The sequence below is a fragment of the Benincasa hispida genome, chromosome 1 (assembly GCF_009727055.1).
Source record: "Benincasa hispida cultivar B227 chromosome 1, ASM972705v1, whole genome shotgun sequence".
In the NCBI taxonomy this organism is placed as follows: domain Eukaryota; kingdom Viridiplantae; phylum Streptophyta; class Magnoliopsida; order Cucurbitales; family Cucurbitaceae; genus Benincasa; species Benincasa hispida.
This window is the reverse complement of record NC_052349.1, coordinates 8647819-8672338: the sequence shown is the minus strand read 5'-3', so window position 1 is coordinate 8672338 and position 24520 is coordinate 8647819. Positions and strand designations below refer to the sequence as shown.

At 33.0% G+C, this 24520-nt stretch overlaps 4 protein-coding genes across 9 annotated transcripts; 1 reads left to right on the top strand and 3 right to left on the bottom strand.

Moving 5' to 3' along the window:
- Positions 1-529: 529 nt before the first annotated feature.
- On the bottom strand, positions 530-2293 carry LOC120070266 (cytochrome P450 703A2). Its single transcript, XM_039022162.1, has 2 exons — positions 1276-2293; positions 530-1180 (listed from the first exon to the last, which is right to left on the bottom strand). Exons 1-2 carry the CDS (start codon positions 2188-2190, stop codon positions 530-532), a joined length of 1566 nt encoding a protein of 521 aa, XP_038878090.1. The 5' UTR covers positions 2191-2293.
- An 8519-nt stretch (positions 2294-10812) lies between these two features.
- Positions 10813-16620, top strand: LOC120070178. Of its 2 annotated transcripts, XM_039022032.1 has the most exons (5): positions 10817-13252; positions 13333-13952; positions 14125-14334; positions 15773-15987; positions 16080-16620. In XM_039022032.1, exons 1-5 carry the CDS (start codon positions 10951-10953, stop codon positions 16120-16122), a joined length of 3390 nt encoding a protein of 1129 aa, XP_038877960.1. In that variant the 5' UTR covers positions 10817-10950; the 3' UTR covers positions 16123-16620. The 2 variants fall into 2 exon arrangements, with proteins under 2 accessions (XP_038877961.1, XP_038877960.1); XM_039022033.1 differs by lacking the exon at positions 16080-16620 and having other exon boundaries at positions 10813-13252; positions 15683-15915.
- Positions 16506-18809, bottom strand: LOC120070179 (calcineurin B-like protein 7). 4 transcript variants are annotated; one of them, XM_039022038.1, is made up of 8 exons: positions 18607-18803; positions 18439-18521; positions 18316-18375; positions 18097-18205; positions 17562-17614; positions 17355-17435; positions 17161-17273; positions 16506-16964 (listed from the first exon to the last, which is right to left on the bottom strand). In XM_039022038.1, exons 1-8 carry the CDS (start codon positions 18698-18700, stop codon positions 16898-16900), a joined length of 660 nt encoding a protein of 219 aa, XP_038877966.1. In that variant the 5' UTR covers positions 18701-18803; the 3' UTR covers positions 16506-16897. The 4 variants fall into 4 exon arrangements, with proteins under 4 accessions (XP_038877966.1, XP_038877965.1, XP_038877963.1 ...); XM_039022037.1 differs by having other exon boundaries at positions 16506-17273; positions 18607-18807; XM_039022035.1 differs by having other exon boundaries at positions 17161-17435; positions 18607-18806.
- Positions 18810-20578: 1769 nt separating this feature from the next.
- Positions 20579-23314, bottom strand: LOC120070908. 2 transcript variants are annotated; one of them, XM_039022818.1, is made up of 3 exons: positions 22252-23314; positions 22110-22162; positions 20764-20887 (listed from the first exon to the last, which is right to left on the bottom strand). In XM_039022818.1, exons 1-3 carry the CDS (start codon positions 22942-22944, stop codon positions 20842-20844), a joined length of 792 nt encoding a protein of 263 aa, XP_038878746.1. In that variant the 5' UTR covers positions 22945-23314; the 3' UTR covers positions 20764-20841. The 2 variants fall into 2 exon arrangements, with proteins under 2 accessions (XP_038878736.1, XP_038878746.1); XM_039022808.1 differs by lacking the exon at positions 22110-22162 and having other exon boundaries at positions 20579-20887; positions 22252-23311.
- Between the last annotated feature and the right edge of the window lie 1206 nt (positions 23315-24520).

Genomic DNA, 24520 nt, shown 5'->3' with positions numbered 1-24520 from the left:
GAACCATATCGCATCAAACCAACATCAACATCAATATCAATATCAACATCAATATAATAGGAATGTGAATGAGCCAAAGCCATACAAACATGTCATCCAAATATTTGCCAAAAATAGTGTTTTTATTTTATTATTGTTTCTTTCATTATTATTATTTCCCCCTTTATTGTTTGTCACATTGTGTGTAATCAAGTTGACTTTCCTCAAATGAATGGTTTTATTATTTTACATTATTGACAATGGTTGTTGTCCTTGCCATAAAAACAACGTCCTAGATTTGTAGGGTTGATTGTACCTTTTGTACGTCTCTATATCACACTTCACAATACCTTTTGCTGATAGGGAGACCCCACATTTTCACCAAAATTAATCACAAAAAACCAACTCAATAAAATATTTTCCATATTGATTTTTTTTGTGAAACCAAATCTCCCTATTTATATGGCTTAATTTAATTGAGTTGAAATAATAAGAATACAATGTATACATTATTGAAATATAAAAGCATGTCAAAATAAAAAGATGTATTTCATTTTGATTGATACAAATGAGGGGCCAAACGTGGCTTAGCAATAGCTATTAAGGAATGAGCTTTGGGCATTGTCATCCCATATACCTCGTTGGTATCGATATCTTTTGGTTCCATTCCTTTTGGTGGAGTCCAATCGAAACTGTGAAATAGTTGAGCTAAGCCCATTAACACTAAAGTTACCCCAAGTGGAGCGCCAGGACACTTTCGCTTGCCCGCGCTAAATGGAAGAATTTTAAAATCTGCTCCATGACTTATCTCTACTTTTTTCGCAATTCCATCTGTTGGCCAATGTCTCTCTGGCCTAAACTCCTCCACATTGTCCCAAATTTTAGTGTTTCGACCTAACCCATGAGTGTTGATGAAGATTCGAGTCTTCGCAGGAATATCATACCCATGGATTTTTGTGTCACCCAACGATTCGTGAGGAATTAAAAACGGACCAGCTGGATGCATACGAAAAGTCTCGCGTACGACACATCGCAAGTAATTAAGACGAACCAAATCAGATTCCAACACCAATCGATTAGGACCTACAACAACATCGAGCTCCTCTTGAACCTTCGCAAGAACGTGTGGATGTTTAATCACTTCAGCCATTGCCCACTCATTCGTCACAGCTGACGTGTCGGTTGCTGCAGCAATCATGTCCTAAATCATACAAACAACAGAAATAACCACTTAAAATCAAAACTCAAACTGGAAAAAAAAAACATGAACATGGGTTCATTTTATAAAGAGAGTACTTGAATTAGGGCTTTGATTTCAACATCATCCATATGTTCCTTCCCATCTTCACCAGGCAATGACAACAAAACATCAACAAAGTCCATATTTCCATCACCATCATCTTGTTCTCCACTAATTTTCCTTCTCTCCCTTTCCTTTCTATGTTCTTCAATAATCTTGGTGTGAAAATCATCCACTTGCTTTTCCACTTTTCTCATCTTCTCTTCACACCCATGAGGATCCACCCACCTCCAAAATGGCAAATAGTCCCCCAAATAAATCACCCCCAAAAGCCTAAACAACTCATGGGTTATATGCATAAACTCCATAGCCTCATTTGGGCCAGCAGATCCACCCCCAAAGTATTGCTTCCCGAGCAACATCCTAGTCACATTGTTCATTGAAAATCCCCCCAAAACCTCCCTCAAGTTCACAGCCTTTCCATTTTGGGCCCTGGCCCAGACATCTTGGACCAAATATTGGGCCTCCGAGGCCCGATGGGCCGAGAACGAATCCAACCGTTTGCTTGTTAGAAGATGCTCCATACAAATCCTCCTCATCCGCTTCCAATTAGGGCCGAAAGGGGCCAAAGCGACGTCGCTGCAGCCGTAGGCCAAATGCACGGCGGCGAGAGTCCTCGGCCGGGAGGCGAAAACGTCGTCCTGTTGAAGGAGGATCTCGCGGATGGTGGCGGGGTCGTCAGTGGTGATGGCGTCGACGCTGCCGAGCTTTAAGTAGACGAGTGGGCCGTGCTTTCGACAGAGCTCCGCCATGTCGCGGTGGGGAAGGTGGGTGAGTTGGAGGAGGTTGCCGACGATGGGCCACCGGCGGGGGCCAGGTGGGAGATTTTTGGGGTTTGTGAATACTTTCAGGCATAGAGATCTTACAAGTGCTGTAAAGAGAATTGCGAGAGCAAAAGCGATGAAATCCATGAGATGGGATTGGTATATTTTGGAGAGTGTAGTAATTTAAATTTAAATCATACCAATTGAGTTTGCATGCCATGTTCTTTGGATGTTCTTGCCTTTTTTGGGGTTGTCGTGGGAGGCAAAGATCATGTTATGGAAGGAGCTATTAATTGGTTGGTGAGACACGAGGAAGAATGCCTTCGCAGTGGTTTTAAATTTAAATGATGTTAGATTTTATTTATTTATTCATTTATTATTGTTTTTTCCTGATGAAAAATGATGTTGATTTAATGAAAGTAATTTTCTGGTATATAAATTTTTCTTTCACATTGGTGAGTTTGTTTACTAAGAAAAATATAATTATTCATACAATAATCATAGTTAAGTAAAATATTGTAAATTTCAATATGTACGATTAAGAGATGGTATATAATAACTTGTCAAGTGCTTAAAAAATGTTGAGGTTATTTGTAAGAGGCAAAGATCGTCTATGAAGATAGTTATTTGATTGGTAAGACAGAGGAAGAATGCCTTCACGATAGTTTTAAATGATGTTGATTTTTTTTAAATGAGAAATGATGTTTATTTAATGAAAGTAATACTCTAGTATATAAATTTTTCTTTCATTATTAATGAGTTTGTTTCCTATGAAAAATATAATTATTCAAAAAATAATCGTAGTTAAGTAAAATGTTTTAGATTTAAATGTGCCCAATTAAGAAAATGTATAAAATGACTTTTCAAGCGCTTAAAAAGTGTTAGAGGTTGTTTGTGAGAGGCAAAAATTGTGCTATGGAGCTAATTAATTGGTTGGTGAGACATGAGGAAGAATGCCTTCATGATGATTTTAAATGATATTTTTTTTTATATGAAAAGTGATGTTGATTTAGTGAAAGTAATACTCTAGTATATAATTTTTTATTTCATCTATGATGCATTTGTTTCCGAAGAAAAATGTTGTTAAGTGAGCTTAGTGAAATTTATAGGAGCCTAAAAAATAGTCCAAGAAGAGTTCAGATGAATATAGGAAAGAGATTAACAATAGCACAAGAGAGCTTAGTGAGAGTTTGATGGACCTAGGAAAGAATTCAAGGATAAAATTTGTTGGGATTATTGAGTAAAAAACTCCAAACCCGTTTTACTTAACCCATAAACAATGATTAACCAATAGAATGTTTCTTTAAATTTCAGTGTGTATTATTATTTATGTTATGGTTTCTCTTTTGATAGATGGATATAAGTTGTTGTGTTGGTAGGTATTTATTCCCTTTATTAAGTTCATAAACAAAAACTATGGGTGATTTTTTTTTTTTTTTAATCATCAAACCTTTGGAACGTCACTTTACAAAAATTTGATATGATGATTTAGTTAATTGTTTTTGTTGGATTTCTTGGATCAATCTTATCTTATGTTATGTTCTACCTGAGGCCATCACTGTGTTATATTATAAGTATGCAAAGAACATTTATTTTTTTTTTGAAACTGCCACATGTTCGATCGTTTTATATTATTTTTGTGATCTTATGAAAAATGTTATTGTACTACATCACATTCTCACTATCATAATCAAATAAAAGGTAATTATCCTATGTACAATTTTAATTCCAAATATATTATCCATATTATATAAAAATAAACTGTATGATATGTAAAATAATAATGTTAAGGTAGCAAGATTCAATATATACATACAATATACCAATTAGTAATTGGGATAATTACCTTCAATAAATATACATACATTCAATATATATAAATACAATATACAATATACCAATTAATTGAACAGTAATATGAAATGTATTTTATTGGTATGTTTTACCGATTGAAAAGAATTATAATTATTACAGTTTTTGAAAAGAATATATGAAAAATAATCTATTATATTCTATAAATTGAGAAAAAGTTGAGATTGTTCAGTTTATATCATAAATGATTTGAGAAAATATGTGTATATTTGAAAATTAATCAACAATAGCAAAACATAAAACTAAAAAATAAAAGAATGAAATAAAAAATAGAACTAATCTCATTCACAAAAAACTGCATCACATCCCTAACTCAACTCAACTTTGCACAATAAACACAGACAATAATTACCAACTCAACTCAACTTTGCACAACAAACACAGACAATAATTACCAACTCAACTCAACTCTGCAAACAAATACAGACAATTTAACTCCCCAAATAATTTAACTCTTCAAATCATAATTACCAACTCAACTCAAATCACGCATCAAACATACCCTTATTGTTTATTTCAAGTTACCGAGTCGTGATTGGATTCAAATAATTCGTGTTGTGCTATTTAGGAAGAAATTGTAAATGTGTTTCTAGATGTCTTTGCAATCTCCATTATAGTATAACTAGTCATGGTAGAAGACTGGGCGTAGTCCCAAGTTTGAGGCGAACCAGTATATTTTTCGGTGTCGTTTTTTTTCTTTATCTTATTTATTTGATATTTTATGATCGATTACTTATTTGACTCTAACATGTGGAAGTTGGGGTTTGAGATATAATTTAGTTTTTTTCGTATTTATTTATATTTCACATAAATTTTCAACAAAAAAAGATCTCACTTTTGTCTTGTAGGTACTCGGACAATTTTTCACCGAAAAGTAAATTTATGGTTGATCCATTTTTTGGCATCAAGAGAGTGTATTACAACGTTTAAATGGTCAAGAAAAAGAAAAAGATTGAAAATCTTGTTATAAAATATAATTAAAGTTTAGGACAAAAATATTGCTAGACTAATTTTATAAATCTTCCTTTTTCTTTTTCTTTTTCAAGTGTCATCCCATCTTTCCAAATCCTATACCAATATTATTCCTTCTCAAATTTTATCGAATAATCTTTTCCTAATCCGGCCCAAATCTTATATAAATCTGACGTTGTAAATCTCGAGTCCAATTTATATTTACTAACAGTTTTAAAAAAGCGGCTGCGGCTATTTGGAAAAATTGAAACTTGGTTATTTACGATTTCCCTTTATATAAGTTAACGTGAGAGCTTTTTACTTTCATCATCGGAGTGGATGGAGCAGCTTCCGAAGGAGATAAGCGATGTCGGCGACCAAGTGATTTGCCGGGTAAGGTGAAGATCTATGCCCCTCTCGATTCTTTAAAACAGCTGTAGTAAGTTTGAAAACAAAGGGGAAAGATTGGGGTTCTGTATATATTTGGTGAACTTAGTTTTATAAAATCAGGTTCTTCAGTAAATTGGATAGTTGTTTTAATGGTGCAAACCGAACTAAACTAAACCGAATTTTCTAACATGTGAAATCAAATCGAATCGAATTGCATATATGCGGTTCGGTTCAGTTTTAAATTCGATTTTGAAATTTTTTAAAAATCTCTTATATTTTTTTAATTAAAAAACGGTTTTGTTCGGTTTTATTCTTTAAATTAAAAATGGTTCGGTTTTACTCTTTTTTTTTTAATATATAAATATATATATTAGTTAAAAATGGTTCGGTTCGGTTTTAAATTCGATTTTGAAATTGAAACCGAACCGAACTGAATTAATTCGATTTCACTGAGTTTTCGGTTCGATTCAATTTCTAGAAACGGTTCGATTTCTGCGATTAGCCATATATGTTTCTATGGCTAGAATAGATTGTTATATATTATATTATTTGTTCACGATCATGCAAGGTAAAGAAATTCAGGTCTGTATTCTCTGGCCTCTATAAATTATAGAATAATATAGGTCAATGAATGTAATATATAACGAGAAAACAATAAATAAAGAGAACAGAAGTTGAAAACAAGAAAGAAATATTACACATAATCAACTGTTTGAATTGAGTTTGATATGTATTAAAGTGGAAACATTACAACTACATGCAAATGGAAACCTAACCACTTATGTACTGAACTTAAAAATCTATCACTAACCTTGAAAATCTCCTTCATTAATTCCACTAAGCCGTTAGGCACCATCTTCCTACTTAGGATGCTCTACTCTAAATTAACCCACTAACATAAATTAAAAATAAAAGTAATTTAACTACTTGCAAACTGAGTTTGCACTAATTCTGAACATAATATTTAAAGAACTTCACAACATTACATCCTCTTTCTATCAAATGATAACACTTCAGTTGTTAAGGCACTGTTTTTTAACCATTTGTAATTATTTTGATTTTTTTTTTTTTTAAAAAAATTAAGCCTATAAATACTACTTCAACCTCCAAATCTCTTCCTTTTGTTATCTTCTCTTTATCAAATCCAAAGTGAAATCCTTAATTAGGGTTCATGTGTCCCTTCGGGTTTCAGTTTTGGAGACCTTTTGTAACTATTCCATTGGAAATATTTTAACTTAGTTGGAGCCCCTTCCTTTAGTTGGAGTATTTTGGCAGGCTTGTTCTTTTCTATGCCCATGTATCTTTCACTTTTTCTCCATGAAAGTTATTGCTTTTATATATATATATGTAAAACAAAGCTAAATTTTTATAACTTTTAAAAATTTATTTTTGTTATTGGAATTTGGCACTTAAGAAAGATGCAAATCATTGCATCATTGTAATGTTTCCCCAATGGGACCTAAAACTGTCGATTACATGATCCTCTTATAACCTGTCTGCATTTTTATATCATTTTATTAGCTAAGAATTTTTTGGTTTATTTCAGCTATCTAATAACAAGTGTGTGACAGGCATAAATTTGGAGGAGGGGCAACTATGGTATCAATTAAGGAGTATTACGAAGAAGATGGAAAGCAGCTTCCTAGTACCACAGGTGATCATTATGCTTATGCATTGGCCTTTTCCTTTCCTCTAGTCTTATGGTAAATCTTCTTATTTCCACATAACACATTTGGCTGAGGTAATATGTTGGAAATTTTTTTAAAACTCGATTCAATTATATCATGTGAGTTCTGGTAACTTAACTTCATTCCCCTTTTCTCTTTTCACTTTTTACTTTTTTTTTGTATGTTCATTCGATAACCATCTAATTATGTTTTTAGTTTATGATCAAGTATAGTTTAGTTCTGGTATTTTTTGATCAATGTCCTACTGCCGTGGTTGGGCCAGAATCAAGCTCTGGAAATGCTACTCAATCCCAGGCTGTTGAACAAAAATGGATGATTAATCACTACATGTGTCGCTTCAACATTCTGATCTCTTAATGAATACATACACAAAGAAAACAATGAGTGCCAGCGAACTTTGGAAGGAACTAAAATTGCTTTATTCTTTACAGTAGTTTGGGACCAAGGGGTCTCAAGTCAAAAAGTATGTGAATTCAAGATAGATAAGGAAGAGTCATGTTGGGCTGATGGCCCTTCACAAGTCCTAAATACTTAAGATCAACATTGGAGAGATGAAGAAATGGCTTAGAACAATTCTGCTAAATCTTCGATACTCGAAACTCGATGCTCGGCTGCGTGCTGCTCGATCCTCGATCAAAATTTCCTTCTTCGTCTGACTAGTCTCTGTTAAATCCTTGATGCAACTCAATGACAACAGAACTAATACTCGATCGTACTTGATGGTTCTTGAACGATACTCGGTGCAACTCGAAGGTGAAAACGATGTACTTGGAGCTACTTGATAGCGATGAATCGATGCACGATTGTCTTGATAATCTTATTACTCAATGCGATTTGAAATGTAAACGATTGGCGTGCGATTTGCATTAAAAAATTACTCGATTGAACAAGAAAGATAAGGAAAAAAAAGACACATATTTACGTGGTTCGGCAAGAATGCTTACATTCACGGAAAGATCTGAATTCTTTTACTTAATGAAGATTGCTTATAGATTTGGTGTTTGCAGAAAAACTAAGAAAATGATGATAATTCTGTAAATCGAATTTGAAATCGGTGGTATTTATAAAAATATACTAGCTGACCGTTACAAATGTTAGTTATCAAATAGAAAACTAAGGTATTTGAGTCAAGGCTTCTTCAAGTCAATATTAGAACAAGATGGAGAGCTTAATAACATAGCTGATTCCATTGTTCCTGCTGGAACACGGACTGATGAGGATTTTCATGTTAGGAAAGTGGACAATTAACTCGACAAAGAAGAACATGGCAGATTCACCATAAATGTGCATATTAGTGAGTTCTAGCCATGATTTTGTTATTAGAGTAGCATTTTTGTTTTGGTTATTTTTAGTAGGTTTGATTGATTTCATCTCATTTAAAGTTTCCTTTCATTTGATAATATATTATTATTTTTGTTATTTTAATTTATCATTGCTTCCTTTACTTTAGTATTCTCATTTCTTAAACAAGAACATTTGAATTATTTTTTTTAGTAACAAAAACAAGTTTTAAATTTTGTTAGTTATCAATTTTATTTTATTTTTTTTGAAAACATGAGAAGTGATTTTAAAAAAAGAAAACTAAAAGATTATTAAATTGAGCTTAATGAACCTAATTTTAGAAATAATAATAATAATTATTATTGTTATTATTAAAACCATCTATGATTAATGTTTGGAACTTCTTCTCCATTTATCTTGTGTAATCTTGTGAACCTAATTTTCAGTATCGCTTATTTTTTTTGGTTGAACAATGAATCAAATCATTTACAATCCTTTATTGATTTAGAAACCGATAATTAAAATAAAATTAAAAGAAAAAAAAAAAAGATGACCCCTGTTTTTGTGATAAGTGAGGATAAATTTTTTACCTTTATATAAAAGCAAACAGTGTTTCCTTTAAAATTATTTAGCTATGTGTCCAAATATGATTTAAAAAATTCTAAGTATTTATTGGAGTATTATTTTACTCAAAAGTTATCTCAACCCTATTCTAAAATTTAAAGACCCATATAAACTTCTTATTTCATTATCCTATATTGGAGATTAAAATACATATATGATTCAAAAAGAAAAAAATAAAAGAAAAAGAAAATTAGAATACAACTTTTGCATTTTATTTGTTAATATTAAGAGAGAGAGTAGTAAGATGATCTTTGTATGGTAGAAGAGTGGGAAATGAAAATGGGTCTCGTGTTTTATTTTCCAACACTCTGAGGATTTGTCCCTAAATTTTGAAGTTTGTGTCAATGGATTTAGTGCATAGAGTGATTTTCCAAGGATGAAAACCAGTTTTTATCACGTGAAAATTGATTTTAAAATTATAAAAAATAATTATGTTAATTATTTTTAAATTTTAATTAATTAAAGACATATTTTTAAATAATTTTTAATATGAAAAAAAAGTAATTTAAAGCATTTCAAAATCACTCTTGAATATGAAATCCAAATATTTTTTATTGTCCATTATTCAAGCTTCCTTCATTTTTCCACTTTTTTTTTTTTCATTTATTTATTTTTTGTTTGTTGCATATGCATCGTATATCAATTCAATTTTCAATTATTTCCCTCTTTTTTTTTAAAAAAAAAAACAAAAACAAAAACAAAAACAAAAATGACTTTACTCTAAAATACTATAATTGACCATGAAGTTTAGTATCCACTATGTAGTGAATTTTTATTTTTATCTTTGATGAATTAGCTTCGTAAGAAAAATATAATTATTCATGTAATAATCATAGTTAAGTAAGTGTTGTAAATTTCACTGTGCCCAATTAAGAGAACGAATAGAATGGCTTATAAGTTTTTAAATATCAATAACTTAAATGGTTTGTATAAACTTTTAAATATCAATGACTTAAATGGTTTCAATGTCAAGATAGCATTTAATTCTTACTTTAATTATCAATCATAAGTAAGAATTAGAACACATACTTCAAGGATGATTTTTATAATTTTGAATTAATATAACGTCTCTTGGTTCTTCAAGTCGTCATTATTCTCAAAAACAAAAAACAAACAAGACGACGAACAAATCTTAGAATCGGGGAGAAGAAGAAATTTGGAAAATTTTCAAAAATAGCACGCTCAAGTTTCTATCTTTCAAAACTAGCACCATTTTTTAAAACTCGTTAAATTAGTTTTTTGATCTCTAAGCGAAATTTACCACTAAAATTTAGTTATTTTTATTTTTTTTTCTAGCTCATCCATTGTTTTTGCTCTTTTGGCCCTTTCTCGGTAAGTTAAATTAAAGATAGAGATTCTAATATTTTTTTAAATATAATCTACTAAATCTTATATATTTTCAAATTATAATCTACCAAATCTTATATATTTCCATATTTTCTCTAATTTTGGTTATCTTTACCAAATATTTTATCAAAATCTTACACAATTATTTAAATTTTAGTACAATTTCTAATTTCCAAATCAATTCACCAATTATCCAAGAAAAAATTTCAAAATTTTCATAGACTTCTATCAATCTCTATCATTCTCTATAAAAAAAAAAGTTTAATTTTGTTTATTTTGGATAAATAATTTCTCTTCTTTTTCTATCTTTGAAAATTTATCTAATTATAATTTAATTAATTATTTTAAATTCATTAACAAAAAATGAGTATTTAGTGAAAAGTTAAAGTTAAAAATGTAAATATTAAAGTTTAAAGACCAAATTCAAATAAAACTCAAATATGAAAAATAAAATTATAATATTTTTAAATATAGAGATTAAATTAAAACAACTATGTATAATTTTGAATTTTAAGGGCGAAACAAAAATGAGACCCAAACCTGTAACAAAAAAAAGGTATTTTTATCATCGTTATTAGTTAGAATGTCGAGTGATTTTGTAATTCAAAATCCAAGTTATTGCAGGTAACGACGCCGTTTAGGAATGCGTCATCTTCCGGATTGCGGTGATTCAGGGTTTTTAGCTAACTCCCCAGCAGCTCAACATTTGGCTGTGTTCACTGCTCTTCGTTTCTTATGAATCCCCACTTCACAAATGGAGCTTCTTTCTCCCATTTCCTCTTCTCAATCTCCAATCCTTAGTAATGGCCTTTCACTCTTCTCTCCCAGATTTTCAATTCCAAATTCGAATAAGAAAAACCCATTCAGAATTCAAGCACCCAGCTCCAAAATTTACAGATACCCAAGACTTAATCTTCCAAGATGTAGAAGGAACTTGGTGATTTTTGCCAGTTTTTCTCGTCCGACCAGGCGCAGAAACTCGCTGAGGAAGAAACTCGCTCAGGAACAACAGGTACGCCGAATTCACATTCCCAACAATCCAAATTCTGATTTTCAATTGCCTGAAAGAATTTCTGAACGTAGTGAGAGTTCTGGTCGTGTTGGTAGTGATGTTAGTGATACTTCCGTTGAGACGAGACCAAAAGGTTTAGGTGAATCTGTTTTGTGGAATAGATTGGAGAATTGGGTTGATCAATATAAGAAAGATATTGAGCTTTGGGGGATTGGTTCTGGTCCTATATTTACGATTTTTCAAGATTCAAATGGGAATGTCAAATGGGTTTCTATCAACAAGGACGAAATTTTAACGAGAAGCCAGGTTGAGCCAGTGGATTTGGACGATCCAAGGGGTGTGAATCATAAAATCTCCGCCGCGAAAAGGATTGCTAGAGAAATAGAGAATGGGAAGAATGTGCTTCCAAGGAATAGTTCAGTTGCCAAGTTCGTAATTCAAGGAGATGACGAGTCTAGCTTTCTTAAGGCTGCTCAGGGTTTCAGTTTTAGGCCCGAGGTTTTTTCCAAGTTTTCGGGAGTTGGGGGCTTAGTTCTATGTAGTTTTCTCTTACTCTTTTCTTTGAAGAAGTTGTTCACTTTCAAAAAGGAGGATATTGAATTGACTGAACTGGAGAAAGAAATGATGAGGAGAAAGATCAAATCTAGAAAGGAGAAAGAGGTTCTGGAGAATGGTAGAGTTGAAATTATTCAAGTACGTGCAGAGCCACCTAAGGTGTCATTTGAAAAGCCCAGCTTAGATAAACAAGAACTTATGCGTACTATAGCAAAAGAAAAATCAAAAGTACCCATTACCAAACTGGTTTTAGGAGAGTCTACTGGCAATCTGAATTCAGGTGTTGCAGATTTGAGTAACAAAATTCAGGAAATAAGAGACATGGCCCGTGATGCACGGAGAATGGAGGCAAAAGAAGACCCCTTGTCTTTCTCTGATGAAAATAATCTATTGTCTGTGAACGGAAGGTTGCCCAATGAAGATGAAACCATTGAACATATGGATGAGGGTGCCTGTTTTCTGTCCGATAATTTAAAACATGATAATCACGTTCTCGAAGATGTGGAGAGTGGTTTGCTTCACAATGTAGCTTCAGTAGAGACGAAGGATTTGCAAGTCTCAAGCACTTCAAATGTAGTGCCACATCGTGGGAAGAGCATCACATGGGATGTTAAAGATTGTAAGACTTCTTTAGGAATTATGGATTCAATGCAATCTGATTCTTACTGTGAGACCCAGAAAGTAGAAAAAGATTCAGAACAAAAGAAACTAAAGATCATAAGAACAGTGAAGGAAGCTAGGGAGTATCTTTCTGAAAGACGTCAAAAACAAAAGCCCGAGGAGAAAATTCAAGGCAGAACTACCCAAGAATTTTCTGCTGCTCCAAGGCTGCCAAACGATAATGTATTGGAAAGTGAGACAAACAAGGAAGCAGACTCAAAAAACATACCGTTCAAATCTTCCTTTTCATTTGGGGCGTCAGATTCTTCATCTTTGGTCAGTGACAATGTTGATTCTGCACTTAGGGATAAAAATTCCATCTCAGTGAAGGACGACCACTCTAAAAGCTCTGTGGAAGGACACTCAGTAGGTGGCAGAGTAAATCTCCACAAGTCCTTGAATCGTGACTGTAATGATAGTGATACAGATACCATGCCATATGGAGAAAAGAAAAACTGGATAGAAGATAATTTTGATGAAGTTGAGCCTTTTGTTAGAAAGATCGGAGTTGGCTTTAGAGATAATTATATAGTTGCTAGAGAAAAAGGTGAACAGCAATCTGATGCCAATTCTACATTAGCACAACTACAGTATGAAAATGACAATGAGGAGGAGCTTGAGTGGATGAAAGACGAAAACCTTAGAGATATTGTTTTTAAGGTTAGAGAAAATGAATTGGCAAATCGAGATCCATTCTATGCAATGGATCCTGAGGACAAGCTTACATTCTTCAATGGTCTTGAGAGGAAAGTTGAGAGAGAGAATGAAAAGCTGTTGAAGTTGCATGAGTGGCTTCATTCCAACATTGAAAATCTTGACTATGGGGCAGGTATTTGAATGTTCTTGAACTTTTTATGTTTAGTAGTTTTTTCTTGTCCTGATCCCCTCTCCCTTTTTTCTTTCCTCTAGATGGCATCAGTCTATACGATCCACCTGAAAAAATCATTCCACGTTGGAAGGGTCCTCCTTTTGAAAAGAGCCCTGAATTCTTCAATGACTTCCTGGAGCAAAGAAAGGCAATTTTTGTTGGGAAAGCTGGCCTGCCTCTTTCTATGAATAAATATGAGCAGAACTCCTCTAACCCCAATGGTAGCATCGAAAATATCGATGATCCCAATATGGAAATTCATAATCAAGAAAGAAAAGATTCTATGACAATTATAGAAAGTAGTGATGGATCTGTTAGACCTGGTAGAAAACAAGGGAAGGAATTTTGGCAACACACAAAGAAATGGTCCCAGGGATTTTTGGAATCTTATAATGCAGAGACAGATCCAGAAGTCAAATCCATTATGAAAGATATTGGAAAAGATCTTGATCGGTGGATTACTGAGAAAGAAGTGCAAGAAGCTGCTGATTTGATGGACAAGTTACCTGATAGAAATAAAAAATTCATGGAAGAGAAATTGAACAAGCTCAAAAGAGAGATGGAAATGTTTGGACCACAGGCTGTAGTAAGCAAGTACCGTGAGTATGCAGAAGAAAAAGAAGAAGATTATTTGTGGTGGCTAGATCTTCGTCATGTACTCGTGAGTATGATTTTTCTACGATTCTGATAGCCTGAGCATAACTATCCCATGCCCAAATTAAAACTGAACTCATGACGTTATGAATACTTTTGGAACATTGTTTGATGTCAATTTTCATATGCTCACTATGAAAGTCTTTGTGATTTGATTTTGATCACTGTTTAACTTTCAGTGCATTGAACTTTATACGATGGAAGATGGGGAGCATAGAATAGGATTCTATTCCTTGGAGATGGCTGCAGACCTTGAACTTGAGCCAAAGCCATGCCATGTAATTGCTTTTGAGGATGCTGGTGATTGCAAAAACTTTTGCCATATCATTCAATCTCATATGGAAATGTTGGGGACTGGTAATGCATTTATTGTTCCACGTCCGCCTAAGGTATGGAATTACTTAGGGTCTGTTTGATAACGTTTCTCGTTTCATGTTTTTTGTTTTTTGTTCTTTGTTTCTTGTTTCCTGCTTTTTAAGAACTAGAAACTTGAATATGTTTGATAACTATTCTTGTTTCCTGTTTCTTGAAAAAAAAAAAACAGAAACAATAACAAGTTTGATAACTGTTTCTTGTTTCTCTTTTTCTCTCTTTATTTGTTTTTTTTTTGTAATAATATAATATAAAAAAGATATGCCACACATCAAATATCAAAAAAGAAATTATAAAAAATTTATACCATCTAATACAAAATAAGTCTCGATGCACAACGAAAAACAATAACAAAATTGCATCTATCCTTCAAATGTTGCCCAAATTTGATTGGCAATGTTATCTCTCCCTTGAGTCATTTGTAAATTATTTCGATTAAAAACAATAACTATGTTTTGAATTGTTTCAACTTACATCTAACTTAATTATACAACTTTGCAAATTGTATAGCAAACTCTGTGTATCTTCAACGATCATTGATTCATTGTTAAAGAAATTGAATAGCAAACATGCTATTAGTATAGTTTTTGTGTGTTGAGTGGGTAAGGAGACATTTGTTGATAATATTTGATTAAGTCTATGATAAAAAAAAAAAATTAAAATGAAGCAAAATCAGTGTCTTAGTGAAAAAATAATATGTTGTAAAATTGTAACTAGTTTTAAATGCAATGAAAATTGAAATTGAAATTAAAATAATATATAACATTCATATTGCAAAATTCAAAATTAAAGGAAATTTACATATTAAAATTTTGAAAATTCAAAATTAAAATAATATATGAAGAGATTTTTTTAAAATTCAAATTCAACTAATATATAAAGTAAAATTATGAAATACAAGAAAGACAAATTAAAAAAACAAAAATTGGGGAAAAAGGTTTTTTAAAAAAAGGAACTGCCTTCAATGGGAGTCGAAGCCACACCCCAAAAAGCTTCACTTCATTTGAGCAGCACCTCCTACCACCAGGCCAGTTTTGGTTACCTAGAAATAGAAATAAATTAAATAGAAACAGAATAGGGGAAACTATTTTTTGGTTGTTTCTCAAAATTTGCCCTTTTTTTTAAGGAACATTTCTCAAATTTTAGAAATAAGACACGGGAACCATTATCAAACAAGTCTATTTCTTAGAAAATAAGAAACAGAAACAGAAAATAGAAATGTTATTAAACAGGACCTTACATTCGAGTTTCTAGCTTTCTGATACTCTTCTCAATTTCATGTGTTGGAAGTGTTGCATTTCTCTGGAACATTTCAAAACGGAAAGTGTTATTTGCATTGCGTTGACTATGCTTGTTTTCTTGTAGTTCCGGTGTTGGTTCTAGTTTTTCTGTGTCCAGGTATTTACCAAGTTCACTAGCATAACCCTGTCTCACCTTTGTTAAAATATTCATAAGGATGCATTTCGGGAAGCCAAAGCGAATGGTTTTGGTGTTACAGTCATTAGAAAAGGGGAACTTCAGCTCAACGTGGATCAAACACTGGAAGAAGTGGAGGAACAAATCACTGAAATCGGTAGCAAAATGTACCATGATAAGATCATGAAGGATCGTTCTGTGGATATTAGCTCTTTGATGAAGGGTGTATTTGGTTTGAGAAACACACCAAGGAGGTACCTTCTGAACCTTGATGTATATCATATATGATACATAAAATAGTTTATTTGACTTTGCTTTCTATCTTGATTGTCAATTATCCTTTCAGAGGAAGGTCAAAACGAAAGTTAAAGAAACTTAAGGAAAAGTGATTAGTTGAAGTTGCGCATTTTTGCTGATGGACTCTCAACTGTGCGATGACACTGAGGGTTGGAATGGTATCCCGAGCAGCATATGTGGTCAAAAAATCTCCTAACCCCTGATCATCTGGTCAAATTTATGGTTCAGTCTTGTTTCATGCCTTTCTCGGAATACATTGTTGATGGCATTCTTCCAATCTAATAGCCTCACTCACATTTCTGAGGTGGCCATGGAGGTCTTGTTCGCTGCATAAGTTTCTTACAGATTCCTGTCAAGAGCTGCCCTTCACCTCATATTAAGATATGACAAACTGATGTATCTCACCCTCGGTCATCACAAATGACAACGTCGCAGATATATTTTTTCCAGAGCTGATATCAAAGCCTTCTTTGTGTACTGCAAAACTAATTAGTTTTCTTTTAGATTTGTGAATATGCAGTTGTAACTTATTTATCATTTTACAATCTGTAGATTATATGGTAGTTCCTTAACCAAGGTTTGATAACAAATACACAGTATGACTCGGATGTGAAGCCGAGAGCCATTTTGTGCCCCCTTCTTCAGAAGCAAGCCGAAGTGGTGAAGCTCATCCATGGAACTTCTAATGGAGATATCATCTTCACCAAAAACTGACTGATGAATTAGATGCGCTTGGGAATGAAAACCAAATTGCAGGATCACTGGAGCAAAGGATTGTAAACCATCTGGTTTCGACCGATGCAAAAGAAATGGTTACAAACTACCACAGCCATCTGTCAAGCCAAAGATTTTGAGAACCTTCATAGATCAAGCCTTAAGATTAGAGCTATTCACTCCACTGTCCACAAAGCTGGGAAATGCCAGTGTCATGTCTCTGTTAGCAAATAGAACTTATAGTTATGATGTTTGCCATTGATAAAACAAATGTTTTATTATGACATCATAGAGAGCCTCCTATACATACAGCACAAGTAACAAAAGAAAACAAAAGATTGTAGACACGGTTCAAAACTCCCTCTTTAAGAAGAGGAAAAAGAAGTAAATAACTAGAGGAAAGACTTGAAACATACATCAAATATGGAAGAGTCATATGCTTTAGTAGTGAAGGATTTTGTGCTACATACGCTTTCCACTCATCCTCATCAATCTTACCATCACCCTTTGCATCTGCTTCAGTAAAAGTCTGCAAACAGAGCAGCAAGTTGAAGCAAACTAAAGTTTTGGGAACAAGAAGTAGCAGAACAGTCGGTAGGCTCATCTTTACCTTGTCGACAATCATTTCAACTACATCGTCGGGTAGAACTAGATCGGATTCAGATAGAAGAGCCAACACCATCTCTCTCAGCTATCATGGAACGACAAACTTTCTATTATATTTACTTTAATTGTCTACATGTATTATTAATTCTTATAAGATTTATATTTGTAGGTAGAGCTAGACTCATCCAGATATTTGTAATATGGATTTTACCTCTTCACGTTCAATGAAGCCAGTGTGTCTAAGATCATACAGCTTAAATGCATCTGGAAGTTGAACATTGAATCAATCTCAGCTTTTAAGAAACCATACAATAAAGGATGGAATAGTTTGATAGATGTCAAAAAAAGAAGGAAAAAAAAAAAGCTAAAATAAGATTTGATCAGAAAACCATCATTTTCTTCCACTTCTCATGTGTCTAGCACCGTTCCTCCGGCAACAACGAGCACAATGCTAGTCTATCAATGGTGCATGAACATGACAATTGACAAAGCGGGTCGGCCAATGGCAACGTCTAACATTTTTTCATGCAATGTCCAACGAACGCATGTAATGACTGTGCAAGCAAGAGTGAGAGTGCGAGAGAGGGAGATAGCTAAAGGAAAGGAAGAAAGAAACTCTAGAAAAAGGTTTCTTAATGCCAATAAAATGATAGATCGTTTTGAAAAAGTCAAGTCAATTTTAGATCATCCATACAAAAAACCTCCGTAAAACGTAGCATTATTAGTCATCGAATCCATCTTCTTACGTGCAATCTTGACTGCCTTTGGAGTGTTGGGATGAAAGACACTCAGTGTCCTAACAAATTCCCCAAACCCAATTCTCCCATTTTTGTTAGCATCAAACAGATAAAAAATCTGCAAAACAAACGAGAAAAAGAAACTCACTGTAACAAGAAAAAGGCTGAAAACTCGGTGTTTCTACAGGGGTTTTTGAGTGAATAAAGAAGCAGGCAAACATGACGTACCCTGTCCAAAAAGAGGTTCCTTTCATTGACATTCTTGAAAATTGCAAGCCGAAGTTCTTCCTTGAAATGAAATGGAATCAGAATCACAGGAAAGATAAATGCACAAAGAGAAGAGGAAGATACCTTGTGTATTTGGCCATCTTTGATTACAGAATCACTCAGTTTCTGAAATAGCTTATGTAAAGACTCTATATCGCTCTCTGAAACTGCCAACACAGAGTGAGAACAATCAATTTCAGAAGAAGAAATTAAATGGGAAATGAAAGAGAGGAGAGAAGATTAGAGACAGACAAGGGGTATCAGAAGCAAAAGCAGAGGTATCATGTAAGGAATTAGAGGGAGTTGGTTCCTCCAATGGAGCTGGTTTTGAGGATTTGCAACCCATCCAGTTTAAACCATGGAATGAATCAATCAAAGGAAATATTTTAACTTTATTTTCATCATCATCATCATCACCGCCATTGTTGACTTATGAAGGAAATAGGAAGCTGTAATCGATTTTTATTCACCCAAATCCCAAACGAACTGAAGCACAAACCGTTGACTCTTACTTTCATCTTAGACCGACTTTGTATTTTGTCCTTATGTGTGAAAGGTAAATCTTGGTATCACATTCTTTTGATTTACCTCCTTTGTTACGTTCCATTACCTTGGATTGGTGCGACTTGTAAGTTTATTAATTAAATCTTAAAAATTTCATAAATAGTTTGATTTAGATTCTTAAATATGATTTTCTTTAAAAATCATTTATACATCAATTTTAATTATCTTTTTTTTATAAATTCGTCAATTAAAAAAGTTGTAAGAATCGAAACATTGACGACTTTTAAGAGAAATTTTAGTAAAAGGTCTAAATCGATTTACTTATGACAATTTAACAATTTCATGGAAACAATTATAATTCCACACGATATTTCTTTTCAAATCAAATCTAAAGAAAAGTGTAAATTGGTATATTTTAAAGATCATGATTAAATTAATATAATTATTAGTTTGAACTTTTGATTGATATAATCTAAAAAGTGATCTTAACTTTGATCGAATATAATATATATGTTAATGATCAAGAAGTTTGTGGTTATGATTCGAATCTCACCACCAACCGTACATCCAAAGAAAAAAGTGATACAACATAAAGTTTTAAAAGAATATATAAATTAATATTTTTCTTGGAATTTTTTAAAAAAATATTCATCGATTTGTAAAATTGAAAGGTCAGCATCTTCATCAACATCGTGAAACAAGTTTTTTTTTTTTGCGCTTGTTGCGTCGTCATAATTCATAGATTAGCTCAACGATAGCTATAATTTTGTACGATTGCACATATGATTTATTTAAAGCTTATTACATTAATAATAGAGCCAATAAGGACACGAAGGTTGCTCGATCTCAATACTTTATCACAAACTCAAAAAATAAATAAGTAAAATTGTGAATGAAAATATTACATGTAAACTTAATTAGATACAATATTTAGGATAAAAAGATTCACGATTTTGGATAGGTAATTCGTTACTCTCAAGGATCTCCTATTTCACCGACATTGATGAGAGATGACCAATTAAGATTTTGGAGGGCAAGACTATTAGAACTAGCTTATCTTCTCTTCTCCAGCTTAGAGGTGAGTTGTCTCAACCTCTCATTATAGAATTTGATTAAGCAATTATCATTCATGCTCTTAATGAGCTGTTATCCAACATTTCTAAAACAAAGAACGTGATTAAGAATGTGTTGGATCTTACAAATCGGATGAGTATTTATAATTTTGTTAAATATAATCGCTCTTGTAATTTTATAACTCACTCTTTGACGCGAGTTGCTATTTGATGTTTTGTAATTCACTCTTTGACGCGATTTAATGAAGTTATCTTTAAAGAAAAAAAAATGCTCTGTTTTCTTTTGGTTGAGATGAAGGACTTGGCAACCCTGTTTTAGGCTAGTATGAACAAAGAAGAAAACTATAAAGTTATGAGTTAATCCCTTAATTAATTTAAGCTGAATTATATTTTTAAAAAGATCCTTCAATTTTGCCACTTTTTCCAAAGATAACTCTATTCTTTCTAAAATTACAAAATTAGAACAATTGTAATTGTAAATATAACAATATTACATAAATGTTTCTAAATTTATTGGAGTATTTTGAATAAAAGTTTGTGTCTAAATGTTATTTTTTCACTTAATCCAAACTAGTGTCCTAGTCACCATAATTTTCCATCAAGCATTCTAGAAAAATTCTACTCCGTTTATAAAGGATCAAAAGAAATATTGAAACAAAACATATTTTATAAACATGGAGATATTTTTTTCTATTTAGCAGGTGATTTACTTCTTGATGCCATTTGTAAACAATGAAGCAAAAGAAATGGGCTATTTCCATAGTGAAAAGGGTTGAATTCCATAGAAGTTCAGTTCAACATGGGATGAAGGAACCCTGACAAAAGAACCAAGCAACCGCAATTCCTAGCAGAGCACCAGCAAGAACCTGCGATGGCGTGTGGCCAAGCAGCTCTTTCAGCTTTCTTTTGCTTATGGGATGTCCTTCAAACAAGTCCTCAACGATAAGATTAAGAACCTGCATTCACCCATTTTCCATATGGTTTCAGTACAAATCCTTGCAAAACTAAACCTTATTCACTGAGAAAGTAATTACATATAGGGTGATTTAGACCTCATGGGTCATAAAGTATGCAGCTCAACACTTATGAAAAACTACATTATCTGTAGAGTCCATAAATTAAAAGTTGAATTGCAAGTTAGTCCCTAGACTTTTAGTCTCTAAGCTTTAAAAAGTGTCCGAGTCTTCAAACTTTCTATTTTGGATTTTCAATTTCATATCCAATTAGTTCTCGACCTATTTGATGTTTGTTCTATTAGGCATTAACTTTTAAATTTTCAAATATGTAAGGAAATATGTTAGACACGAGATTAAAAGTTCAAGAACCTATTAGATATTTTTAAAGTTACGTGACTTAGTAAACACAAAATTGAAGATTCAAGATCTAAATAGACAAATTTGAAACTTAGAGACTAAACTTGAAATTTTTAGTGTCTTTGTTTATGAATGATAAACTTTGGGAAGATGCAAGCTAACATCAGCCAGTGGTGGCACATACAACAACCTAGGGCTGCTACCATACCACAAGTCAGAATCACTATCATGATTCAACTCACAAGTTCGTTTTCTTTTCATCACTATGAAATAGTTGTCTGATCTTACAACATTTCATCCCGAAACTTGAACAAAGTGACATAAACAATGATTAAATCTATACTTTTCCTATTTGACTATTGGACTAGGAGTCTAAGACCATGCTTCCTCATTGATCATCAAAATCCAACACAATTGTCCATTGCCATACACAAGAAAACCGTTGAAAGACTACAAGTATACCAAATTACCAAGTACAACAAAACTACGAAGAATAAACCCAAAGGCTCAACAGCTAACAAAACTCTAAAGAGATAAAAATAATAATAATAAAATTAAAAAAAAAAAAAAGGGGAAGAAGAAGAAGAAGCTATTCAATGAAGGCCGCCACAAGGTGGTTGCCTCATATAGATTAAAAAATTTGGATGCCCCTAATGACCGTTGGATATAAATTCGAAGCAAACAAGAAAGAACCATAAGCCAGATAAAGCAATGGAAACTCCTCTCCCCAACACACAGAGAGAGAATGCAAAACATCCCATGGATTGTCAACCAGAGCAGTCCTTTTAACAAACAGATGGAGGGTTCATTCTAAGCAATCAAAAGTAAATTTACCGACACCAAGAACACAGGCAGCAGAACTAACCCATAACAATGGATGATGCAACTTTGATGAAAACCCCTCAACAAACTTAGCAACTACAAAAGAGAACTCTAAACTCAAAGATTTTCAGAGGAGATTTCATGGAAATTTGCAAGAGATGAAGTAAAACAACAAGATATTGTACCTCAGCTTGCATGCCGGCATGTCGACGAACTCCAATTGCATCGTACATAACAATAAGACTAAAGCCCAAGCAAACAGGAAAAAGAGAGTCCGCTACGCCATGACAAAGAGCCACCGAAGTCGTCAAAGCTGTGCACAATGCAGAGTGAGACGAAGGCATCCCACCACAAGCAAACATTATTTTCAAATCCCATTTCCTTTCAACGAAAAAGTTCAACAAAACCTTCGTCGATTGTGCAAAAAACCACGCGAACAATCCCGAAACAAACGTCGGATTCGTCGCCAATGTAGCAACGAACGGACTAATCCGATGCTTCGCGGTCGCAGTTATACTTAACAAAGCAATCCCGAAACTCCCGCTTTGCAAGTAATTTTCATTCAATCCCCCATCCACAAATCCCTCTGAAACACTCTGAGCTTTGTGGGTTTTGGATAACACAACCCCTTTGATACTTTGCAAAATCGGAACCAAAACCCAGAAGAGATTCGAACGAAAACTGCGATAACCGTCTTCAGTTTTCTGGTTTCTAGACGTTGAACGAGTAGTACAAGACAAATTATGGGGAAATCTTCGAAGCTTTTTGGATTGAATAAACCCAAAAGACAAGAAGTTGGTAGAACAACGCCTAGTTGATTGTGGGGAGCCGTAGAAGACGAAGGGACTCGATATAAGTCCTACAGTGACAGTTTCCATAAGAAGGGGTTCTGATTTCTGAGTCCAATGAGCATTTCAAGTGGAAAAAGGACGAAATGGAGCAGAGAAATCTCGGGAATTCGAATCGCTGTGACGTTTTAGAACTTTGGAGAGCCTTCTAGGAGTTAAAAACACACTGTTTAAGCTTGGACTTCCCAGTGTCGGATTATACAAATCCAATACTTGGTCAAATGTTCTCTTGATGTTGAATTACAGATAACCATTAGAAAAACTTTGAGGATTACGAGGGAAGAAAATAAAAACCCTAAAATCAAGTGGTGGAGTTGCAGACATTGGATTGGGGCCGGGGCGGGGATGGAATATGCGGCGGTACCATTGTTACATTTCCTGTTGAGATTATGGTTCTCAAAGCATATGCCATTTCTATAATCTTTTATCCTTCACCACATCCATATATTTTCAACACTTTTCTTTTCTAATTTCTTCATTTTGTTTAAAATACAAAATAGTGTGCTTTGATTTTAGATATTTTTATTTGGGCTAACACACTTTCATTTATTTTTTTACATCCCACCAAATTGTTCAATCGTAGTTTCGTATATGATACATTTTGTTTTGTTTTTTCCTTTTTCTCAGAATATTTTAATATGTTATCGAAAAAAATGGTACAATGAGACACATGAATTTAAGAATCTAGTTCACATAAACCCAAATCAAATTTGACCCAAAACTCTAGAAAAGAAAGGGCAAGTTGAGAAGAGTCCCAAGAGCCAAGGCAATGCCAAGGAGATCGAGGACTAAGATTCAAACCCTTCAAATTTACACCATCTTTAGTTCTCTATCCCTCTTTTTAGTACAGCCAAAAGTTCAACCTTTTTGGATAATTAGACACATTATTGGAAGGTTTAATGATTATTGAGCTGTTGAAATTAGCAAGCACCTAATTATGGTATCTTGCAACACAAAACAAGCCAACCTCTTTGAACTTTTAAATATCAGCACTTAATTACCAATCAAACACAAATTCTGTTTCAAATGCCCTAGTAGTTTAGTGATGATGTTGAAGCATGTGAAAAGAAAAAATAAGTGAAACTTTTTGGAAAAATGAATTCAAACTTTTAAACAAGCACCTACTAATTATAATATTAAAATTATAAAAGTTTATTGCTATCAAAATGTTGGCTTGGTGAAATTAGTTGAGACCCTCTAATCTAATTCAACTTCAAACACTTGCAAATATATTTATCTTAAAGATTTTAGTTTTGAATTTATCAAATTGTATCTCAAACTTGGATAAATGTCGCAATCTTAATCTTAAACTTTTAAAATGTTGTGATATTAACCATTTAATAAGTTCTAACTCTAAATATCATTAAAAAATATATCTTATGCCTTCAATAAATTATAAAATATATGTACCATATAAAATCGATAAACTTTTAGAGAAAAAGGGCACTAGAGCTTTGATTTTTTTTTTTTTTTTTTGAAATTTATGGATTTGGCAAAACTTGTGCATTCTAATGATTAATTTGTGCAATGATCAAACTTAATTTTATTCAAAGTTTTGACTTTTTCTTTTGTTTTTTTTTTTTTTGGTTAAAATCATGTACAAATT